Genomic DNA, 25,684 nt, shown 5'->3' on the forward strand with positions numbered 1-25,684 from the left:
CAAAAACTCCTTTAAAAAAAAAAAAAAAAAAGGTTGCAGTCAAACAGAGTGCAGAGAGCTCCATCTTCTGGTACAACAAATAGGGCTTTCCTCACAAAACACAAAGCTGATTTTATGTCTCTTAGAGCTGTCTCAGATCCAGCTTCAGGACTCCAAGCCTGTGGGCCATTCAGCTAGGTGTGAACAGCCAAATAGATACGTTTAGGACATGACCTTCTACCCAGGGAACTCTCAAAAGCCCATTTTATTGGCATTTTCAATCAGCTTATGCAGTGGAAGGTACAAAGTTACAGCAGACGAACAAGTGGCTTGCTCCACCCACAATACAAATGAAGTGTGAGGAAGATTTGTAAGAGGTAGCTATACAAAGACACCATTAACTTTTGTACCACTGTATCAAAATTCAAATTTGTTGTTATGCTGAGGTAACAGCGAAGAGGCAGAGAGCTCAAGATGACCAGTAAATCTTTGCACTTTGTACAAACACCTATTCTGGTACATACAGATCTATTAGGAAAATAACTTCAAAAAAGTTGGGAGATCTTTAGAGTACTATTTGATCCAGACTGGAACGAAGTTAACACTTTAGTCCAAGAGTGAAGCAAGCCACTCTGCTCCATCATTTTTTTGGCATGTTGCAAGGAAAGGAGGGAACCTAGTGCACTGGAAATAGGGCATTTCTCTGCGGAAACAGGGATGGAATAACAATCAGACTGAGGCATCCTCAGAGCAACAGATGGTGTTTTAAAGCATTGGAAGTCTATCACTGAATAGAAAAGTTCTGCCTGCTTAAAAAGAGGATAATGAAGGACCATTAGGAGACTTTTTTTCCCTACAGTGTGATCATCTAGAATACAGGCTATAGACTTCACTTTTGCCAGTTTGTGCCACTAATTCCATTCATGGGTGAGGTGAACTTACTGGAAACTTGGTCACAAAACCCCACTAGGATCCACAGGACAACACAGTGGTTTCATGTAGTGTCTAGATTTAGCAGAGTTCATCCCTTACAGGTAGCTAAGATAGCCACAGTGAAAATGCCTGGCTGACAGAACAGGGGGAATATAGAGTAGGCTGGATCTGATGTCTAGGTGAACCACTACAACAAAAAGGAGATAAGTGATAGAAATAACAGCTGTAAAACCTGAACATGGGGTGCGCCTAACAATGTAACAGTGAATACTCAAAACCGCCAAGAATTCATACATCTGCACCAGGAGCGTGGCTTTTGTTATGTTTCTTAAACAACAAAATTATTTTCTGAATATATGATTTTCCAAATTTTTCATTTATTTTGCCTTTGGAAACAGAAACAAGAGGAAAAATCGAACAAAGGCAGCTTTTCTTTGGACAGGGTGTTCTCTTGGCTGAGATCACTTTATCTTATGTATATAACCACTGAGCATAGATGTAGAAAGACTTAAAAGTATTTAATGTGGCTTCAACATAAGTTTATGCAGGCTAGGATCCCCAAATAAAATTCAAGCATTTTAACAGCATAGAAAGCAACTACTGACAAACTTTTTAAAAAGAAATAATTACTTGAAATGTTCATGCCATTTGAAAATAGAATATATTTATATGTATCAATACCTCAGCTCTACGAAGAGTTACAAAATTTATTGCTTTTCTGTACAATGGTAACTTTTTAGAAGCATGTATAGTAATCCTGCTAGAAACAACTCAAACATAATACATTCATTACTTGTTGTGATTTTAAGCCTCTATTTGGAAAGCCCTCCATGTCATGGTTGAGGTCTAAGCATGAAGTATGAGAATGCTGATCCCGTAATGCTGTGCACACATCCATTCAAAGCAACCAATCAGTAGAATTAACAAATACAGGTACTGAAAGACCAGTTTATGCACCCAATACTAGCAGGCAATTAAGCATACACTGCATCAAGTGCAGTCCTTCCAACTGCAAAATTAGAACATTTATAACATTATTAAGTGCTCTGAGTGGCTGGTGTTTTGTTTGTTTCTTTAAGGAAAACATGAAAGCCAGTGAATTAAAAAAACACAACAAACCAAACAAAAAACCAACCTGTACAACCCCTCCCTCCAAAACAGATTCTGTACAGTTTTATAACATACTAGTTTCTTTCACAGAAAAAAACCAAAAAACAAAAAACACCAAAAAACCCATATTGAGCTTACTAAAAATTTGTGCTGCAAAAATTACTTGTCCCAGATGATTTTAAGAACGCGTCCTGTAACTTCTCTACAATTCCACTTACACTGAGAGTCTACACAAGTGATACACAAATCTCAACCTATTCCTGTGTATTTGGCTAAAACTGCAACTTCAGAATTCACGTAATTCCACAAAAGTCCTCTATAAAGTTAACTCTACCCACACATAGACTAAGTGCAGACCATAAGGCATATGTGTGCTAACTTCTGAAATGTTCAGTGCCATAATTGGGACAGAATATGCATTATGGTGAAGGTGCTGTTTTATAGATCAATGGGTACCACAGGTTTCAACATAGGGACAAGAAAACACAAGGAACATAACTTTTCCTTTTTTTGTCAGAATGATGTCTAACTGTAGCTGTCCCAAGAATACAATATCTATTACAATTGTTCCAAATACACTTGTTTTGGCTACAAGATATTTTTTTGCACCAGCAATGTTTGTTCTCCTGAGCCTGGACATTGACATAAGTTCTTGGGCTCACTTTGAGCAGCACTCTGCACACACAAAATGACAATATGAATAGTGCTTGTAAGGGCTGTGACAGAGAACGCATCCAGTGCAAAAAAAGGCAAGATACAAACCTCAGAGCATGCAATCTACTGAAGGAGAAACCTGCCCAACAGACTAAGATAACCTATACTTGCTGGGAAGGTCCTTGTAGGCACTGTATTACTAAAGACCTCTTTTGGTCTGAGGCTAGAGGATCTGTAGCTCTAGATGGGCACTTTATGGCCTGCTAATAGCAACTGTAAGAACATACCTGCTGGCTTTTACAGACCTGTTGAATGAGATTTTTCCATAATGGAGCTATTCTGGATTACAAGCAAAGGCACCATAGCTAGAGATTGTGTGCAAGATTTTTCTTTCCTTCCCCCTTTTTTTTTTTTACTTCCACATTCTCTAGCAAGAGTTTATTCTGTACGTTGCCAACTGGAACCAATTCCAATCTGGAATAATGCAAGCTATGATGTCATAATCTTATACTCAATATGTCACACACACCCCTATCTGCCTTGCATTTCCTACAGAGAAATCTACAACAAAGAATGCCGAGGAGAAGCAATGGCTGCACAATCTCCCAAAATATATTCTTTGGTGGGCAGACTGTGGATCCTAGGAAGTACTGCTCCATTAGTAAGTGCCTACTCTGATAAAATCCACAATCCTCTCCTCCTTATACAATGCCTGACAAATTGCTGCTTCAAGTAAAAGCAGCAACACAACCAATAATGTGGTAGCTCATGGCTACTCCTAAATCCTATGTAACAGGACAATTTGAAAGAAGGCAAAAGAATGGGAAATAAAAGATTTTGGTGCACTTGCTCATTCTACAAAAATTTCTTAATTTTGACCCATTTATTGCTGCAACGTATTAAAATGACTCAGCGAACAATACAAAAGGTGAAATAAAATTGCTAGAGCAATTTCATTGATTTTATCTACCTTTGTCAATTTATAGGGAAAGCAATTTGCTTTAAAAACCTGTCTGAGAGAGACTTTTCCCAGGAAAAGTTAGCAGTAACCAGTAAAAAAAACCTGTTCATAAACAGTGACCTTTATTCAAATCATAATGGCGACAAAAAATGGAAGAAAATACTATACTTTCTTATCAGTTTGTAGTCACAGAGAAGGCCTACATTTACTGCTCTACTCCAAAGAAAGAATTCTTTCAAATTATTACCCAGAAATGTTAGACTAATTTGTTCTTTAAAAAAAACAAACAAGGAACTAAACTATATCCTCATCTGTTTAGCCCATGACAATGGGTCTTTTACTTTTTTGACATGTTGCTGTGTTGAACACTCTTACAATCAGAAAACTTTTAAAAATGTAACCCAAGAAACACTTTTTTGCACATTTACTGTACCTTGAGTACATGAAGAACTGCTTGTTCCCTTCCTCTCTACAGCAACACATTTTACAATTAATCATATCTTTTGTTGAATCTTATTCCCTAGATCCTAAAAATGCCAGTTATTTCAGTCTTTGATTACTTCAGTCCATGTTTCTCATACCTCCAGCTTTTCTTGCTGTTGTTACTCAGACTCTTCAAAATTATAAAAACCTGGATAATATCCAAAATGGTACACAACTGCCTGAATAAGCATTATTTATTTTCACATTAATTTAAAAAAATAATAGAAACTTCCCTTCTGGAATCTCATAGAACAAGAACAACTTTTGCAAGTGCAAAGGGAAGTTGAAGGGTTTGGATGTTGAAGAACTGGAACAGGCTGCCCAGGGAAGTGGTTGGATCACTACCCTGGGAGGTATATAAAAGATCTATAGATATGGCACTTAGGGACAGGGTTTAGTGGTGGACCTGGCAGTGCTGAGTTAATCCCTGGACTCAATGATCTTAGAGGTCTTTTCTGACCCTAATGATTCTATGACTCAAAGTTTGACCTTAATAAAACTGACTTCAGAAAGTAGCTTATACTCAGTAGCTGAAAGCACTGAACTGCCACTGCAGTAAGAGCTGAAGATACTCTTCATGCCATGATAATAACAGAAATATTATTTAGCCCTGAGACAATCGAATCTTCCAAAGACCAGCCAAATATTAAATTATGATTTATCCCAGAAAAAAGAGAGGGAAGGAAATGTCTTAATTTAAAGTAGTTATATAAAAAGAAGAAGTCTGGGAAAAAAAAAGGAGTTCTGGCAATTTTCTGATTCTGGACTAAATATAATTCTTTACCAGAGGCAAATCTTAATGAAGACTATATAGCTTATTAAAATAAATCCCCCCCAAATGCCAAGAACAAGAGAGAAACCACACAAACTCAAAACATATTTATAGTCTTGAGAATAGGTAGTCTTGTGCAATAATAGACTGCTAGTGTCAGTTCAGAGTATCTAATAATCCATGCAGTACTGTGTCACTTAAAAATGTCTACATCGTAATACAGTATAAATAGGAAGGACAGGATTTAATAGTGTGGTAGACAAAGAATAAGGGAAATGTTATTAGTCACTGCATAAAAACATCCCCTTAATTCTTTATCTCAGAAGGACTATAAAAACAGGTAACTATATCTGAGGTAAGTGAATTAAACTTTCAGAATTTCTTTGGTGATTTTTCAAGGCACTCCATTTGTTTCAGCAAAGACAAGGCAGAGGCACCTTTAGTGCACCAATCATTTAGTCTTCGTTTTTCCCCGCAGTACAAAAATCTAAAACGTGCCATCACCTCTTAGAACTGCCAGAAGAGTATCTGCACTACAGTAATATACAATATATGTAATCTGTACATTACAAACACACAACAGTGTGTGCTCAATACACACACAAGCAGAATACATGCCACACAAAGGTTTGTGAATGAACCACTTCCTTTTAGCAGCCTTCTCTTATCACAATAGAGTAAAATATTTACCACAGATGCTGTTACTGAAAAACAAATTAAAAGATTATCAAAGAAATGATTTTTGAGCCAATGTTAGAATGGTTATGTTCTAACCACTGCACGCACTATCGTGCAGAAGCTACACACAAAGCAATATTATGGATGCTGTTCTGAAGAGACGTGAGAATGGCCCAGTAATCAAAATCCTGTAAAGATGTCAGTTTTACTGGACTTAATGAGTTTCCCTCACCAGACCCCTCATCATCGTCAGTCGCGGACTCCTGCATCTCCTCTGTGAAAGCCTGAGATTGGCGGGGGTTATTCTTGCTCTCTGAAACAGTCACTTGTGCTTGTGACCTCTCACCTGAGGTCTCTGTGTGCTGAACTGGCGTCGAGGTAGTTAGGCCCTTGTAAGAAATGTCACCTGTCTCATCTTCCTCATAGTCATTAAGGCAGTACACTTCATCCAGATCCAGGTCTAGGGTCCTGAAGCCCTTTGTGACAACCCCGGGCCTTGGGTCCAGAATCCCACCCAAGTGAGGCTGAGCCAGCTGCTGCCAGTGGTGCAAAGTGGCAGAACCTTGAAAGGGAACAGAAAGACAACCAAAATCAATTAACAAACAATCCAGGACCTAAAGACAAAGTCCCACTTCATTTATCCAAAAGACCAAAGGTTTGGGAGCTCCAAACCTTAAATGTTTCTGTGTTTAATATTTCTAGAGAGACATGCTACAGCACAAAACTGCTTCACCTACTCTGCAGCAATTTCACACCAGTGTGAAATGAACTGATCACATCAGCACTTATGCAAAGCCTGGTGGTGAGAAGCAGCATACTTGTGCACATGCACGTCCCCTCCCCATAAAGATCCTCATCTGCTTCAGTTCCCAGGATTAAGCAGGAGTAGAAGGAATTTACATTGTAACAGTTGATCTGAGCATCATCACAGAAAGCTCTAAGCAGAACATACACCACATATTCCCACATTAAGCTCAAATTAAGAGAAGTGCTAAAGACATGCCAGAATTTTCTACCAGTAGCTAATGGAAAGACAGTAGTCACACAGATTGCACAGCAATTCTAGCTTTGTACCACATGTTAGAAAATCCCATCAACTTCAGGCACATGTAAGCAGATATACAACTCTGAACTACAGGTCAAGTTAAATAACTATGTGGGCCCTATGCTACAGGAATTCAATGACTATGGAACTGAATGCTACTGTACCTGTAGCGTCATCCTTGGCAGAGAAATGTTTTGAAAAAGGAGGTGCATTTTACAGAGAAAAGCATTCAATATTCAAGGTTTAATAGGAAACAGTCAGAAACAGCAATTGATCAGGAAAAATTGATATATACACCATAATGGGCCCAGTGAAATCAGGGGAGGATTTATCTGCTTCCTTGAGTAGCAATTAAACACTGCTTGCAAGGGCCTGCATTTTCCTGTGTGCCCACAATTGCTGTGTTGAAAATTGTGACGTAAAATCACACATGCCCTATGACACAAACAAAACATCTTTCTTTTCACCTCTGCCAGATCAAATCAGAGCAGTTTTTGCAGTCTTATTCCCGTTCCCTCTCTGCAAAGCAGAATACCCACTCATTCAACAAGCTGCACACAAAAGTCTCACCTATGTTTAAAGACCAAGAATGTTCAATTCATTGCATGGTGTATGTAAAAGCCTAAACAACTGTAATGCTTAGAGAAGGGGAGGCTCTCATAAGTCCTACGGAATGAAAAAAATTGTCATTTCACATATTGCACTTCAGGAAATTTACTGCAAACAGGAAGTGAACAGGGAAAAACTCTCTAGAATGCCTGGGAACAAGGGATGGCATTTTAATTAAGCCCATCTCACTTTTTAAGATTGTAACTTTTTAGCTCAGAATAAATGGATATGCCAGATTACTTTGGCTAGTGACCCTATCTTTTTTTTGCTTTTATTTAAAGTCAGTCTAGAGGGATTAGAAAAAATCTGCATCCTCGAGGTTCAAGAAGTAGAAACTATTACAACCCCAAAATGAGACAAGAGACATCCTTATAACTTGTATTTACTTCTGAATGGTCACAAAGGCAAAGTTTTTTGCTTTTTTAAAGAAGCAATACCCCAGAATGTGAAGAAGTGACAGATGCTGTCAAGCCTTAACCTAAGAGCAAAGATTTTCTGTCAGTCTACTCCAAGGATTAAAGAACAAAGGAAATCAAAATCTCTTTCTGCACTGCATGCAAGTATAAAAAGTCAATTAACTTCTACATGCTAGCTTCTGAAGATGTAATCCTTTTCATCTTAAAGCACACCAAAAGTTATACTTAAAGTAAGCCTGGCAGAATGCAAACACTTAATTTTTAATATATATCTCATATTTTTGTGTAGGAAATATATTTACCAATATAACTGCATTTTGAGCTTTAACATTTCTATTAAAACTACAGAAATCAAAATTACCTAAGCTCCATCATAAACAAGAGTACATCTGAGCCTAATCTTGATCTCATAAAATGTATGTAAGGGAGTTTAATTTTTTATACAGAGAAGGAACACAAATGCGTGTTCCAACAACTGTAAGTCCCCAATAAAAAGAAAAAAAGAGAAAGCTGCAGGAGTCAAAAGAAGAGGCAAATACAACACTTATTTGGCCTACATTCAGTTCCAGGTTTCTAGCAGACTGTTTTGTAAATGATCAGAAATAGCTGGCACAAGGGAGTTACTGTGTAATGGTGGGATATGCCACTGAAGGAAGAAGGAATATAAGAGCAAAATAAGTATATGGATGAAGCAATTTTTTTTCCTATATTCCTGATATCTCTGCATGATTGCCCATATGCTTTAAAGATCAGCAAAAGCTTAGAAATTCACAATGCGTTGCTTCCACAATTGCAGTGAAGCAGGTGAAGACATAACCAGTCCAAGTTTTTAGTTTTTCAACAGTTAGTGCTATTCCATGCTTATGATACAAGTCACAGCTGCATAGTTTAAAACAAAACAAAACAAATCCCACTGGACTATAACGAAAACTAATCTGACTAAAAGCCACGTAAGGCAATCCTTCTGTTTGACTGAAGGAAAGCATGTGGTGTTTTTTTACAGGTGCAAAAGAAGATAAATTTCTTTGTGCTTCTGTCACCTATTTTTCTGGGGATTTAAAAGATTGTGTTAAAGGAGCATAAGTCATTAACCTATAGTAAATTTCTTCTAGAACTAATTTTTATTTCTTCTGTTTTATGACATGAGCACCCAAAACAGTAATAAAACCAAAGACACAACTGTTTATAGCAGTCAGCAGGTAAAGCAGAATATTTTTCCCTAGTAGTCTGACACCATCCATGAAGTTGAAAAAAAAAAAAAAAAACAACTAAGACTCAAGAAAATTATTTAGAAAAAGCTATGGTGAAATGAAAAAAAAAAAAAAGATATTCAGTTAACAGAAGTTAACAAACACAAAACTTATGAAACAGGCAGACACAATCATGCTACAAGTAAGATCTAAAATCAAACATGGCAAGTACTTTAAAAGGTGCAATAATTTCAAGTGAGAAATGACCAGTGAAAACATTGAACAAAATCAGGGGGAAAAAAAAAACCCAGACAGATAGAAAGATGATAAAGACTTTAAGAGTTTATTGGAAGACAAAAGCAGATATAATGGGATGGTGACAGTGGTAACAACTGAAAACTGAAACAAAACATGATCATCCTTTCCCTCATGTGGTACAAGAACTTTTAGGACCATTTAAAAGAAGCTATGAAAACAAGCTATTAAAATCTGCTCAACAGTATGGGTTTGTGTGCTATGGCTATAGTTTCTTTTGAATAGGTAGATACAGTACATCACTTTCTTCAGGACATAAGAACACTTATTTTTGCTTCTGAGTACGTGTCATTCTATATGCTCCTTACAGACGAAAGAAATTTATTCTAAAAAGATGCAAAAAAAGGACTTCTGCAATTAAAACACACACAATGCAATGCAATACAAGAATTCTGTTAAAGGAAAAGAGAGAGAGAGAGAAGCCAAAGCTGAATGATGTGACCTAGTGTATCTGTGAAGTACTACAGGAAAACTTTATTTGGTTTAAAACCTGGAAGAATTGACTCAACTAACTTCCAGCTACAACCTGAAAGAACTAAAAAAACCCAGGCAGACTATACTACATGTGCTTTGACAGCTTTTTTTAAACATTTCTATTGAAATTAACTGTTAAGTACAGCTCTAGCCCTGACAACCATCTATCCCTATCTTGCCTTTTTCCCAGACAACGAATGAAGGAAATTTGACTTTAAATAAACCCACCTCTTACACACATGAAACACAAAGCCATAATGACTCATGTGTGACCACTCAAACAACCCATTAAGTCCAGAGATAATTCTGAATCACTATAATAGTCTTATTAGATCAATTGAACTAACTGAAGTAGGTAAAGTCCTTTCCAGATACTAATTTACAGGACTAGTTGTTTAGATTTTATAGACTTATCCACCTTAATTTTCCAATTATGAAATGGTAGCATTTAGGTTGGATGTAAAACTGCACTGCTGATGTGCACACATGGCCTGTAATACTTATTTTACTGCCTTGACTGGGATTGTTTAATACACTTTTAAGGCTTGTGGAAAAATATAGTAGCTAGAAGATCTCAAACCAACAGCGTGGAGTACTGTCTCTAAAGTAAAAAGAATATGTATTGCAAAGATTTCCTGCTTTCTGGTGATGGATTAGAGACCACAAAGAGTCACTAATAACAACAGATAAAGGCCGAGGCCCTTTGTTATCACCTTCTAGTGGTTTCACAATCTGAAGCTTTTCTGGCAGGTAGGAGCGACTGCTGATAGACATTCCTGAATATCCAGTGAATTCTGAAAATCTGGAGTGAGTTCCCAGTGACATGATGCTCTCTGTGGGGGTAACGGTACCACTGTGGAGTTCTCCCTTTTCTGCCAGTTCCCGCAACTTCCTTTCCTGCTCTTCCTCAAAGAACTTGCGCTCCGAGAGGTAATTCTCCCGCCTGAGGGAGAGCCTACGAAGGGCAGTCTCTAGGTCACTGGAGCCTGGAGTCCCTGGAGTTCCAGGTTTCTTCAGCCTGTCTTCATTTCTAGAACATAAAGGGAGACACAGAAAAATTAAAAATAAAAAGGGTGGGAGAGGAAAAAAAATCCCATTTTTAGAAATGTTTAAGACTTTCACATGACAGTTTTGAGACATTCCCTTTACATTACTGTGTCTGGGAACAACTGCTACTCATCTTGAGAGCTCAAAGGCAAACACCAGTCTTTTGTTTAATCTTTCTATTATTTCTATTTCTTTCTATTTATCTTTCTATTTTGAATCCTAGTTCCTGACTGGAAACTCCTGTGTACTTTATTTAAGAGCTTCCTCCTACAAAGAGATGAGAGCTGTCTGCTTGTTGTGTGTCTCTCACAGTCATACAAACTCAGGTAAGCAGGCCACATGTTAAAGGGCCAATGCTGTAAGAACACCACAGTGAGCCACATTATATTATACTGACAAACATACATTGTTTTGAGGTATTAAGCCATTTTTATTGAAAAGTATATACAGCATAGTGTGGAGCTGTACTGGGGGAAGAGACAAGTAGCTAGAAAAGCAAAGTTCTGATTGGTTTAATTCACAGGTTTTCATATTAGGCAACCTACATTTTATTTATTTTGAGGATCAAAAAAGTTAACTGTAGCTACCTCTGGGATCAGAACCCCCTGGCATTTATGTAAAATGGTGAAATTTTAATTATTTTTAAGTGTTGACCCACAAAAACAAAGGATGGGTTTACATCATCTGGTGCTCTTGCATCTTAGAACAGGTGTGAGTTGCAGACACTGACTGATACACAGTACTTTCTAACACTTTTCCTTTTTAAATAAACCTGAGTGCTCAAAAACTATAAGCACAAAAGAGATTTTGAAGATATATTCCACTGTGGTACATAAGATGAAAGGAGGAAAACAGGAACTCATTGCCTTTATGTCACAAACAAAGCAAAAGAAAATTCCAGTGTTATGGTACTGACCCATTGTCTGAGGACTCTGTCTCTAAGATGATACTATTGGTCTTGTTGTCTATCATAACGTTAGAGATGTCTCCCCCATAGAAACTGGAACGTGGAGTGCTGACACAGCTGGAAATTACTGAGTTCATGGCAGAGGACTGGTTAGAGCCTGGGATATTCATGGGTGACGGAGTCATAGATCTCTGCTTGACAACTTGATTGACATTTCTCACTGTCTCAAAGACCCGCTTCTGATGGCTGTAAAACACACACAGTTAATAATCACTCAAAGACTTAGTACCAGGAGAAGGAACAGAGAAATAGGTAACAACTTATTAACAGCCCTTCTTATTCACAGATCTATCAAACACTTTGGCTTTACATATAGTTCTGTAAAGTAGTATGCACAGGGTCCCATACTAGCTACAGTCTGGCCATTACACCCAATCCATTAATATAGTTCTTCCATCACCCTACAATATTTCTGACAGAATGTTTGACAATTATGTGCATGGACCCTTTCAAATACTAATAAAAAATAAGTGAAAGAGCATTTCAGTACATCAGCTAAAAGTGCCTTAAAGCCATTATGTAAAATTGAGTTTTTAAAACCCAGAATTGATCTCCATTCAACTCTCAACTATAAACTGACTAATCCATTTTAAAAGAGAATTTGAATTTACTCTCCTGTGTATCTCCATACAAGCAAGTCTTATATTTTTTTCTCTTTGAAACCAATATCCAACCCGCTTAAACAGTACTTTAAAAAAAGGAAAATATTCCAGAAATATAATGGGCCAAGAATTGAGAGAGAGGATGTCAAGGTTGGAAACCTAATTTTTGACCTACTTCTACAGTTCATTCTTTATCACCTTTGTGTTTATACCCTAACAAACACAGTTCATCTGCTCCAAGACTGACATCAGATGACATTTCAGCAGAAATTGCTTGACAAAATAAAATTACCCTACATCATGCTGTAAAAGTGCCACTGCTGCTTTGTTTTACAGTTCAACAATGGCTGAACACAAGAATAGTACATTCCTTCTATCTGAAAGTAACACTGCCAGGTTGTAACAGTGACTGCATGCCTTAGGATATTTAATGTAATTTAAATTTCTTTCCTTCTGGCGCTCAATAGTTGCACCCTTTGTGTGGAGGCTCCAGGTCTTCAGCTTTATATCTTTATGAGGTTGAATCTGAGAGTATTTATCAATAAATAGTCTCATTGAGCTTGCAGTTACTACCACTGCACTAATAAATAAAACCAAGACAAGTCACACAACCAAAAAAAAAGTATCCTCCTCTGGTATAGGCAAAGTAAATAAGACAATCTAAAGAAGTTACAGTAGCTTTAAGTTATTTATTAGAAAGATGAAAGGATCCTATGGGGTTTGAGCATGCTCACAACTTTCTGATCTTACATTTTTCTAATCAACATTTCACTCTGTCAAACCCTTATTTACAGTTCTTGGCTCAGGCTCAGAAAGGTCAGTGTATGCGTCAGGCATTTTGTAAATGAAATTAGAAGGTTTCTGGGAAGTGCCTACTGTACCTTCCCTGACTGTCCTGTTTTGTAAACTCTGTTTCTGTAACAGACCCTGTAAACTGGATTAACTTATTTCAAATTAAACAATCCATGCTTTGTACAAATCTGTGAGATAAACCTATTGGAGTACACGTGCACCTGGAATCAGTGAGGCCATTTATTCCAAGCTGTGTCTATCTATAGCTTTGGGGCTGTCGCAAACACTTAACTTGTTTCAAACTACTCTCTCAGTTAATTCAACAGAACTTCAGCACAGGTGCATCATGCTACATACCCAGCCATTCCAAATCCCTTACTGCCCTGATGCTCTTCCTGTAAAACTGGATTAGATCAATTGTTACCTGGTGACTTATGTTATAAAACTCACCAAGAAAAAACTCACTAACTTGAACTCCTCCCCTAACTGGTAGCTGATGAAATCTAGCATGGTAAAATGCAAGAAAACAAACCTTTTCTCATTGTCAGCACTCACCAATGGGGGAAAAAGTTTACAAGACAAGGCAAAGCCAATATATAGGTGTTTTCTTTTGGCAACATTAGGAGAAAATAAAAACAACTCAAAAACTAGGCAATTTGTTCTCCTTTCTCTCTATCATTCACATTCAGCTAGAAATATTTCTTTCTAAATATCTAGCTTAACTATTTCCTGGTTTTTTTCTTTTCTCATCAAATAATTAACTTCAGATATAACTGATCAATTAGGAACCAATTCTTTTCAGTCATACGCCAAGTCAGGAGAGTCAGGTTCATCTAAATGCAGTTCTTTCCTCATTGACCCTTCTATTTCTGCTGCCAAAGAATCCTGTTAAAAATAAGCACAAAAGAAAAACAAATATTATAGTATTAATAGGTTGGCATGATAGAAAACAGTAAGTAAAAAAGAGTATTTGTAGAAGAAGAAAAGGAAGGTTTAATATGAAAAATGACTGGAAAACTAATGTAGATATTTAAAGCACTGACAAAACATGGCTTAGCTTCATTTTCTTGCAGTATGTACCACCTGATGATACATAATATCCACCAAAGAACCTTAAGGAAAGCACTGTAGACAACAAGATGATCCAGCTTCCCAGACTGAATTGCATACTCAGTAACACTCACCTTTCACATATAAAGTTTTGCTCTTTATGTTCTCATTTAAAATAAGCATAAAACCCACAGCATTATCCACCCATCCACAAAAATGACATGATTCTTGGTTTAAAGCACTGTATACTTTCTCCATAAGGTTAGAGGTTACAGGCTATCAATTTTCCATAGCTGGTGTGACTAGGTGTTACTGCTGGGTGTAGTGTCTAAGTACCAAACACTAACAAACCTAAATGATCTTTTGTCCCATGATTCAATATTCAAATATCATTTTCACACAAAGCACATAAACCCATCTTAGCACAAGCATGCTTTTCACAGCTTTCAGCTGTATTTGTGCAAGCACAAATTATTTTTCCAAGCACAACTTGTATTAATAAACATCTACACTTTAATTTGGCCTGTGTTCAGTCTCAGAAGGGAGCACAAAAATGCAAGCTAAGCCTTTGTTGGCAATTTACTTCTTGTGAGCACAAATAAAATGTGTTCTTCAGCAGTAAGACAAGACAAGGCAGGCCAGATTTTGTGGCTTGATTACATTAACATACTTTAAAAGAAGCCACTGATAACAGTCTTCAGAAGTAATCTAACTACTCTAAACACAGCAAGTTACTGGACACATTCTTATCCACTCTTTCTTTTCATTTCATTGTGAGTACTGCATATTCCCTGAGCTTTAAATGTCAAAATCACATGAAATCAGGTAAAGAAAACACCAGTGAAACCACTGTAATTTTTTGCCATAAAACAGATTAGCAACTAACATTCTTTTAGTGAACCACTGAATTTTCAGTCAGCATAAAACAAGAAGGTATGCTTTTAACCTTGTTCAAAGGTTTAGACTGAGGAACTAGAATGTATATCATAAATGACTAGAAATATGTCATGTCTGGAAACCACTCTTATTAGGAAGTTATATCTCAAAGGATATTGAAGATAAACAGGTAGTTTCCTAATGAACATCAGATACCACAGTACAGGAAATGCTTAACAAAGATATACAGAATGTGTAAAAACCTGTTTTTGCTACCCAGGGTTCACAGCATAAGAGAGCTGCAGATTGTATATAACACTGCAGCAGAGCTGCAAAGCACAACTGCTTCAGAACCAGGTATGCAAAACTGATTACTCAGATATCCTTTAACACTATACAATTACACATTTCACCCGTGCTTATGTCAGACCTAGCATCCTATCCCAGAAGCTGTAAGTCAGATACAAACACACTTCCTAGGCTTGATGTCTGCATGTTTTTTCCTTAAATCTGCTTACCATAGGGAAGAGACCAAGGGAGTGGTACCGACGTGATATAGCATTTGGCATTGTCTTGTTTCTAAGGTTTTTCAGCTCTTCTTGAGCCTCATGAAGCATTTCCATGCACTCTGCATACTTGTCTTCCAGCTCTCGCAACTGTAACATGGAGATAACAGTCCAAGACTTTATGGGGTGCACTATTACCATAAAAATCCTGTACATTTTTTTAATACTAGTAAGCAAAAATGGTGTAGGGAAGAATATCCTACTTAAAAGCAATCGACCTCCAGCAACTGACTAACAATTGAGGATCATTAAGAACATGGATCAGTAATGGGAAGGCAGGCAGGGAGGGTCACAATGCAGAAGGAACTGTTTGCTCCAATTCCTTCCCTATATATCTACATGAAGCCATTGTCAAGGAGAAAATACAGAGCTAAAAAAGTATCTTCAGTGTGATCAGGTTAAGTGCTTAATCACTGCCATAATGACCACAGTGGCAAACACCATGGTCTGAGGAAAATATATTCCACAATGGAATGAAAGAATTCCAAATGAAGGAATTCCAAAGGACTTAAGAATTTTAAAGCCACGACTTCCATACATACATACATATACACACAGAGCTTTCAACAGCCTAAGACCATGCTTTATTTTTAGCTTTCTCAGGAAACATATCTTATGTAATCACTCTGTTCTAAGAGACGTCTGTGCACGCTCACAGCTTTTGGGTTCATCAGCCATTTCAACTAAGTTTGGCAAAGGAGCAGAAGTCTGAAACACCACATTCCTACAACTTTCATAAAAATCAGCTATCTGGTTTAGAAAAAGAGATCTGGTTCATTTTCTTTCCTAAGAAAGCAATGGAGAGGCATGAGCCCAATCTTTGCTTAGCACCACAGATACAAAAGGTCCACCCACTAGAAAAGCTTCTCTGGCCATTCCTACTCTCATCACCAAGTAATTCAAGTGCAAGACACATCCTGAAGTGATCAAGTTCTATTCATTCCATCTTGTCCACCTTTTTTCATTCCATGTGAATGTAGCACCCATAAAACAACCAGAAATACTGGACTGCCTTATGTTTATACACTGAACAAACAGCACAAATGAGTTCTCACTTATGTTATCTCACAAGTCAAAATAGGCTGCAATTACCAGCCTAGAGAAGTCAACCTCTAAAGGCTGTCCTGTACAGCCCAGAAGTCTCTGTGTTTCAAAATGTATGTCATTTGAAGGAGCAAAGAATAGGGAAGAAAAGGGTTGGAACTCTACTAGGAACATAAGTGTTCCTCCACTTCATATACATAAGCAAAACTATTTCATAATTCTGATCGAGCTCAGACTAAACCTCTCCTGGCAAAGTGAACAGTCATTGCTTGGCTACTAAATTATTGTATTCCAGAGTAATGTACTCACCTCTGCTGTGAGCTGTCTCTGGGCATCTTTAGCTGCTCCCAGATGCTGGACAAGTTCCTCATTTTCAACTGCACACTAAAATATGCAAAAAACGTTAGAAATATTTCCATGTTTTGTCCTGTGATATTTGTATCCTATACTACAGGTAAGTAGAAACATTCTAACTTTTTTCACCTCTCCTTTGCAGCAATATTAATCTCCACATTAGTTTAAAAACATTTAAGATGTTAACACAAGAACACACAGCATTAGAATGCGCCTTGCTAAATAAACATCCAAACAAGTATGTGTCCACTGAAATACTTGCACTGACACTGTTGTCTCACTGACATCATTCAGAGCAGAATTTTGTATCTAATATTTAAAATAATTTCAACTACTGCATTTGATAAACCATATATCCATCTTCTAATAAACTGAGGCTTTCTAGTCAAGTATGCCAGATATTAAACACCAAGCATGGTCATCCACAAAAGGTGAAATATTTCCTTTAGACTCTAGTACAGAGAGGATTTTAATCTGTTGTCCAGTTATATTAGTAGCAAGTAACAACAGTAGTCTTTCAACTGGATTGCTTACAGCTTTTGCCTTTTTCTGCAGGTCGACTATTTGAGAGAGAAGGTGAGTGATTTCTTCTTGCTGCCGGGCAGCATCTTCAGTTTTCTTTGCTAACTCTTCGGAGATATTGGCAATCTGGATGTTTGCATCCCCTTTAAGGTAAGTAATTGCAATTAACATCAAACACCCAAAATCACAAAAGCAAGCACAAAGATGTTCTTTTGGAACATCACTTGCTTCAGCAGAATCCTACCCCCAATTCACAGTAAGGTATTTTTGAAATACACAGTAGGACACAAAACCAGAAAGGCATCAAGTGCACACGCTGCAAAGGAGATCAAACATTTTCAATGCAAAACTATTTTTAAATAAGAAAGATTTAGCTTTCAGCCAACATTTTCTCCTGCGAAATTTCAGCCTTTCAGAAATTTTCTCCTTATAACCACTTATAAAAGGAAAATAAGTACCACAGAAATTGCTTTGTTTTTTTACTGAACTATTTCAAAAAAGTGTAAAGAAGTAGGGACATACTTAGCTCTTTTACACAGTCATTGACAAGTTGTTGTTCTTTCTCTTCATAAGTAATTGTTTCAGTCTTCAGCTGACAGGCCTGTTCAAGAAATCCACACCAAATATGCCACATTAGCACATTTGTTCTTTGCCAGTCTGTTGTTGCACTTCCATCTGCTTCAGAAAGACAAGCTATTCTAATCACTCCTTCAGGAAGACAGTGAGAAACTACAGTTTTTGCCTGTCCTCCCACATGTTCTGGAAAAAGAGGCCAGGTGAACATTCAGCAGAGACATTACTGTATGGAGAAACTTGCATCATCATCACTATATCCCCACTAGATGTCACTTGTGTATTTTGCACTAAAAGTAAAAACAAAAAGAAAGGCTTGGAGAAACAAAATATTAGCATGCAGAACTTGATATCAAAAACTAAATAAATGCTTTAAATAACTGAATAAAAAAGCATGCTATTTGATCCTATTTGAAAAGTTCTGGCACTGTAACCATATATCCCACAAAAAACCCTTAGTGCTACCTCCTTCTCTGCTTTGTCTTTTCCACTCTGACTGTGGGAGTGCCAAGAGCAGAATGGCTGCAGCCAGCTGGTTCTGTCTGGCACCACCTCAGTGGGTCTGTAATAAATTCCCAAAGCTGAGGGCATGCACAGTCACCCACAGACTGCATCTGTGAGATGCAGAGAGCCACACAGCTCACAGGTTTCACATTTGGCTTCATCCTGTGCCTTGCTGGCACAGACTACATCTCCCTGGATGGGAAGGCAGTGCTGCATGGGGTTTCCTACCAGCTCCTGATGCAGTGGCTCTCTCAGTTCTAACATTCATTGTTCTCAGACCATCTACTTCTCATCTTCCTTGTGTAACTTCTCAGTTAAGAGCAGCAGTCTCCATTACCTGTGCATCCTGTGCAAAGGTGTGGCACTACCAACTTACAATGGGCTTTGCATTTGCAGTGGGAAAAGCAATACATTCTGTTTCCATTTATTCACTCTTAGACCAAAAGTATCTCTTCTGCTATACTATGCTACGTGTATGAAAAGTGGTAACATGGTCCCTTGGTTTGAAAGTTGGATTGAAAATAAAATTATTCACATCATATTCAATTATTAAACTTTTTAAAACTGTGTAATCTGTGAAACAAACAGAATATTATAAGAAATAAAGGAAAGCACATTAAATTTAAAATATTAACTTCCTTACTTGAAACACAAAATTAAGAAATGTACTGCAAATTTAGGCTAGCAATTATTATTTTCACAACCACTAAACTGGTATCCAAGACCATGCCAGTCTACAAATCTGAGATTTGCAGCTCAAGTCACACATATCTGCCAGGTCAGCCCTTTAAAACCTGTTTCAAAAATGCAATCCTGGACTCCAAAATCTGCCCATGCTCCTGCACATTCTTACTGCACAAACACTGCTTTGCATGTAGCTTCATTTGGAAAGAATTTCTTCACAGAAAGGGTGATAAGACATTGGGCTGGAGTCACCATCCCAGGAGGCTCAAAAAAGGACTGGACATGGCATTCAGGTCTCTGGCCTATTTGATAAGGTATTGATTGGTCAAAGGTTGGCCTCAATGACCTTAAAGGTATTTTCCAATCTAAACAATTTTGTGATTCTGTGTAGCTTCCACATTTCAGTCTTCTTTCATTTAAAAAGATAAATGAAGGTGATTAAACAACTGCAGAGAGATCTGTTATATGTGGAATTATACTCTTAGTTAGGCTCTCAGCTTTTAATACAAGCTTCTCAATACCTGTGTTCTAGTATTTAGATGAACAACTACAGTAAGCAAAACAAAATGAGCAATTTCACCTCAGATCTAAGCACAACATTTTCCTCTTCAAGGTCCTTGAGTTTCTTTTGAAGAGAGTCCAAATGAAAGTAGTTCTGGACAGAGGAAGAAGATTCATTCCTCTTCAGCCTTGTAGGAAAAAGCAACAATTTAAAATAATTTTTACATGTGTTATGGCCAATCTCACAGAAGCACAGACTGAATACAGGTCTCAAAAGCAAATAGAGCCACATGAAATACAGCTAATTCATGACATTACTTTTGGGCAGCAATAAATTTGCAGTGAATTTCAAAAGAATATTTAAAATTTTTATTTATTATTCACCACATTACCTACAGAAAAATTATTCAGCCAAGGCTAGGAGAAAAGAAACCATATTACTACAGGGAGCAATCCAATAGCTCCTGATTAATGCTGCACATGCTTCATCAGAATGCAGCAATAACTCTGCAAGGGCAGACAGCCCCTCAGAGCCTGCAATGCTGTTCAGCCAGCTAACTGCCTGGAACCCAGGCTGCAAGCCACGCTTCATTTCTTTCCCACGGCTTGGAAATTTCCCCTAGTGCCTTCAGAGGTCCTTCAAGCACAAAGGTCACATGCAGCATGTTCTAGCACATGCAAATGGGCAGCTGTCAGTGTGACCCACGGCTGTCCCACCACAACCATGACCCAGTTCCTCTGAAAGCTGCAGTGTTGTGTCAGCAGTCTCCCTACCTACTATGTCCCTATGTCTCCCTACGAACCGTCCCCTCCTGGCTCTTGTAACACACCTGGACAGCCAGCTGGCTCAGTGCAAATCCTTCCAGCTGCAGCCTAGCACCAAGTTCTGAGTCCCATTTATAGTTCCAGACAATACAGAGGCAGTTTTACCACTTTTCAAAGTTATTAAATCATCCAACAGGTGACAATTCCACGCTGCAGATCAATGACTTACGGGGTGGAACAGACGGACTCCGGCTCGCTTTCCTCAGCGGCGCTGGTATAGAACTGGAGCAGCTCATCTTTCATGGACAGCTCGTGCCGCAACTGAGAAACCTGCACAAACAAAGAGCTCACTGATCAATAAGCTGATTTTCTAGTCACATTTTTAAGCAAACCCACCACTAATTAGCTTGTTACTCACCCTCCAGGTATCACCTTGGACTAAATTAAGAGTCAAAGACTGAAACAGAACTATTTCTTTCATTTCTTAGAAAGAAGGGAAAGTGTATCTTTTAAAGTAGCCACTAAATGGTTTTTTACAAGTCCAAATATGCAATTATTCACTGCTATTAGACATGTTTCTTTTTTACCTTCTTTAAGATGAGCAATCCTGACTCACTCTTGCATTAGTCTAGATTCACATGCACAGTAATGGATACATTGAAATGATACAGCAAGAAATTAATGTGGCACAATCAAGTCAAACATTGTTTTATCCATCTCGTGTGATGACTATCACCTGCTGGCTTGGATGTCAACCTTGCAGGCCTCAGACATTTCTTCCTCTCCAAGAGACTTTAAATAAAATTACTGAAATGCTTGTGTAATAGGTTACAATTGTGACTCAGGAGCCTGTTGAGCTGCAGAACACCACCACAGAGTGGGAGGCTGCTGTTCTGAGGCTGTTCCAACAGTGGAGGCTGCAGTCAGTTTCCAGGTTTTATTGGCTCTAGTATAGTAGTTTGTGGGATTCCATACTTAGCACACACATACCTCAAAAATGAACAAAACATCAAAAGTGGGTGATTAAGATTCCCTGTAATTGTGAGCTCCACAAACATAATCTTTGTTACTTTATATTGCTATTCTCCAAGTAAAGAGTTAAAAGCCTAATTAGACACTAGCACATACACCACTTCACAGCTGTGATTTAAGATGCCAGCAGCAGGAGATTACTTTTATTTGCCTTGCACAACTATAGACAGCATAACTGATGAGATGCATCCATTCCCTGACACTTGCACAACAAGACCTGGCCCTCAGTTTGCACTTTCCTATGTAAAAAATACACAGTATGTTTCTTTCTATTAAATTTCTGCTTTTCATATCGTAAGCGTACTTTGCTTTGTAGTTATTATTAGAAAAGAAATAGAGAGTATCAAATCGAGTTCAAAGATTTGAACTCCATTTTCATCGAACAAAAGAGCAGACACCATCCCAAAAAGCACTTGAGTTGTTCAGAATTTGAAGCAAACAAGGTCATTTACTTAACTAAGACTGTTCTGCATAATGAGACATCCTGAGACATGGGTTCTACATAGCAAGGGGAAAAAAACCAGCCCCATACAACTACATTTTAGAAAACTATTAAATAAAACCTGAGCATTAATTTTTGGAGGCTCGCTTTCTCCATTTCAGGAAGAGTGAAAATGCTGAACCAAAAATAACAATTTACTTCCCTTCAACACATTATAACTTAGTATCTTTAAGAAGCAAGAATTCAGATACTGTCTGTGGGTGGACACTAAATCATTTCCAGCTCTTGTTACTGGGGTTTTTTTTCTATGAATTAAAAAACTGAGGATACTATTTTTACTGCAATTTCCGAGCATTCCAATCCTCCAAAAAAGGGTGAGCAGTCAGAAAGTTTGATCTTTTAACAGAACAGGACCTGGAACAGACACAAACCAAAACATGGGTGGTCCTCCTAAACATTGGGTACAACTTTTTAATTGTGAGGGTGACTGAGCACTGGCACAGGTTGCCCAGAGAGCTTGCAGGGTGTCTCCAACTTCGGAGATAGCCAAACACCCTCTGGACATGGTCCTTGGCAATGGACTTTAGGGGGCCCTGCTTAAAAAGAGGGTTTGGACTAAATGATCTCCAGAGCTCACTTAAATCTCAATCAGGCTGTGAAACAGAACTTACTACAGTAACTTCTAGCTACACCTCCCCTTGATGCAGCATTTTGTGGTGTGCTAACTTTGGTGAGCAGCAAAGCACCCACCAGCTGAGCATACAGTCTGCCACACAATTCCCATAGGATGAAGAAGTGAATTCAGAAGCTCAAAAGCAAGAAAAACTTCTTGCTGAGGCAGTTTATAAATGAAGCAAGCTTCCCATGCAAGCAAAGCAAAATAAGGAATATATTCACTGTTTTCTATCAGCAGGTGCATGTTCAGCCACTTACTGGAAAGTGAGACCTTGGCACACAGAACTGTAACTTGTGAAGACAAACACCATAACCATGCATGTCCCAGATTCCTCCTCCTTTCCCTGACCTTCTATTGTTGAATGTAACAACATTAGGTATAGAAGATCCCTTTGGACAGTTCAGGTCAGCTACCAGAGCTGCGCACCTTCCCAGCATCTTCTGCAGAGGGTGGACAGAGTGAAAAAGGGTCAAAAAAAGGCTGGGGAGGTTGAGAGGAGCATGAGGGAAAAAGAAGAGAGTCTGGTGGATGCTGGGCAAGCACTGCTTGGCAATAGCCAAAACATTGTTATCAACACTGATTTAGTCCCAAACCCAAAGCACAGCACCAGGTAGGGCTGGTGAAGAACATTATCAGCATCCCAGACAGACCCAGCACACCTTTTCCCACTGCAAAACACTGGACTTATTTTATGAACAGAAACAGCCCGTTCTACATTTTCACAAGCCACCACAACATGTGCCCTCTGGAGCAAACACTGCCACGTGTTACTGTTGCACAATCCTGATATTGTCACCAAGCACTAGAGACTGAGCCCTTGCTGCCCATGGGACATGGCCCACGACACCCCATGAGCCAAGCATGGTGCTAACTCATCTCTTCAGGCTTTTAATTGCCCCTGCTGGCCTGACAGCTTTACTCAAGCTCAGAACTAACTCAGGAAATAGCTATACCTATATTAAAATAATGTAAGTAGAAGAAAAAATATCCTCACACAGAGAAAAACAGTTTAATGACTTGGGACCTTATTCACAGGATCAATCTTTACTAAATCATGAACAACAGTTTCAAGAGAAGAGCTGTTTTGTTTTCTTGACAACTAAGTGCTTAGCAGGTTAGAATTACTGAAAAGGAAGACACTGTTATACTGCATGTAAACAGCACTCATACAAGTAACAAGTCAAAGAGCATTTCTGTCTTTCCAACATTAATTTCTACTCTTAATAGACCATAAGCAATGTAACCTTTTTAAAGCCACCATTCCAGATTATAATTCAAATTTTTCCTTTCCTCTCACTTTACACAGAACAAATTCAAACTTGGACTTTGAAACCTGCTATCATCAAAACACAAACTCTGACAGGTGACCTGGAACTCAAATAACAGGTCTAGAGGACTGTATTACTCAGAAGTTAACAGAGGTTTGAGGTGGTGTTATTTGAGGACTTGCATGGCATTGGAAGTGTTGCCATTTAAGTTTCAGAAACACAGAACAAAATACTTCCAGGAAAAAGAAAAAGAAACTGGGAAATATAGAAAGATTAGGAGAAGCTAAAACCTAGTGAGCTACTCCATACCAAATACAATTCACATTGTGCAGCTTTATGGTTTACATTCCTTTGAGAATATTCATTTCTGAGCTCTAATGTTAAAGCAGACAATATCAAAGTGTAGGCAGAACCATCCCAGAAAAAAAGAACATGGAGCTGTAGCATTCTTACTGAATAGCAGACAGACACTGTACCTGGGAACTACACTCTGCTGCTGAAAAGGCAGACACCCATCTCTGTAAGCAAAATACTTTACAAATAAGAACGTTTCCTCAGTATACTGTTTATGCTTCTAGAATATAATAGTGAAACAGTAACTTGAGACTGAAGGGTCTGTGCACACACTAAAGTGCTTGCTTCAGTCCACTCACCCTTGTGTTCTCCAGTACTGCAAAAAATCTCAGTTACATCAGCTTTTACTAAACATGATCACAGCCACTTCTTAACTTGACAGCATGTAACAGTGCAAAACTCAAAAGACAAACCCAAGAATCTGATGCACTTTGCACAGGTCTTTATAGCTTTGACATGTACCCTATCAACGTGGCATGGCACCAGCACACAAGAAAAACTCAGTCTACTTAATGGGATGAATAGAAGGTTTTGTCGTAACAAAGGTCAAAGAGATATAAAGCAAAAATATTCATGTCATGAGATAAATACAGATATAAAGCTAAATTATTCATGCCATGATACATATACCAATGAGAACCTTAATTTTGCACTACCAGCCAGAAAGAATTTGGCCCTGTATTACATAAAACATATATATCCCAGACAAACCATTTGTAGGCAATTTTGACAGAATTGTAGAAGTATCAAATAAATTATTTTATCTTTTCTCTTTTCCTTAAAGACAGTTGTCTTAGTTATTACTGTTCTGTTCAAATATTCAAAATTCAGCTTTAATAGAAAATCTGCAAACTACTAAAAGGCAGATTTTCAACACACAAAAGCATCATAACTTTAAAGTCTGATGAGCTGTGCCTCAAAAGCATCAGTTTCTGAACGAGTCAAAATAACAGTGTGAAAGAGGGGTGTTGACAGAACATATGGCCCAACATACCAAGCCACCTGGTAAGAGGCTTATTTCTGATGGCACTTTTCCTAATGCTGCTCCTCAGTCCCACTAAATAAAACCAGACATGGACAGAGGCAGCTTGCCCCTGGTCTCTACCTTCCTCAATCAAATTTTCCACTCTGGATGGATGGTATGAATGCAGAGTCTTGCTCAGTCACCTTGCACATATCTAGTACATGTCATATTGACCAATACACAAATAAATTTGTCTGCCTCATGATGGGACTTGGGCAGCAGGCAAACAGCACTCCTTTGGGAGAAAACACAACTAGTTTTCCATGCCAAAAAGGGTAGGTACATCAAAGGATATTATTTCATTGTGTGTGCTCCACCACCATTTATCACACATCACCGATCACTCCATCTGTGAGTGAGATACTTATATGTCTTTTATGTGAGACACTTACAATGCAACATCTCACACTTCTGAGCAGTGT

At 38.1% G+C, this 25,684-nt stretch overlaps 1 protein-coding gene across 6 annotated transcripts in view; it reads right to left on the reverse strand.

Moving 5' to 3' along the window:
* Positions 1-25,684, reverse strand: part of TRAK1 (trafficking kinesin protein 1) — a 124,289-nt gene that overhangs the window by 9,727 nt on the left and 88,878 nt on the right. For 3 of the 6 annotated variants that reach the window (XM_079299928.1, XM_079299926.1, XM_079299929.1), the window contains exons 6-15: positions 20,696-20,796; positions 19,781-19,889; positions 17,962-18,040; positions 17,452-17,582; positions 16,873-16,947; positions 15,472-15,609; positions 13,836-13,912; positions 11,583-11,819; positions 10,333-10,649; positions 5,803-6,132 (exon numbers count right to left, since the gene is read on the reverse strand). In XM_079299928.1, coding sequence (XP_079156054.1) covers positions 5,803-6,132; positions 10,333-10,649; positions 11,583-11,819; positions 13,836-13,912; positions 15,472-15,609; positions 16,873-16,947; positions 17,452-17,582; positions 17,962-18,040; positions 19,781-19,889; positions 20,696-20,796 — 1,594 coding nt within the window. The remainder of the gene's footprint in view (positions 1-5,802; positions 6,133-10,332; positions 10,650-11,582; positions 11,820-13,835; positions 13,913-15,471; positions 15,610-16,872; positions 16,948-17,451; positions 17,583-17,961; positions 18,041-19,780; positions 19,890-20,695; positions 20,797-25,684) is intronic. The other 3 variants (XM_079299927.1, XM_079299930.1, XM_079299931.1) reach the window with 1 other exon arrangement.

The sequence above is a fragment of the Erithacus rubecula genome (assembly GCF_903797595.1).
Source record: "Erithacus rubecula genome assembly, chromosome: 3".
NCBI classification, from domain to species: Eukaryota; Metazoa; Chordata; class Aves; order Passeriformes; family Muscicapidae; genus Erithacus; species Erithacus rubecula.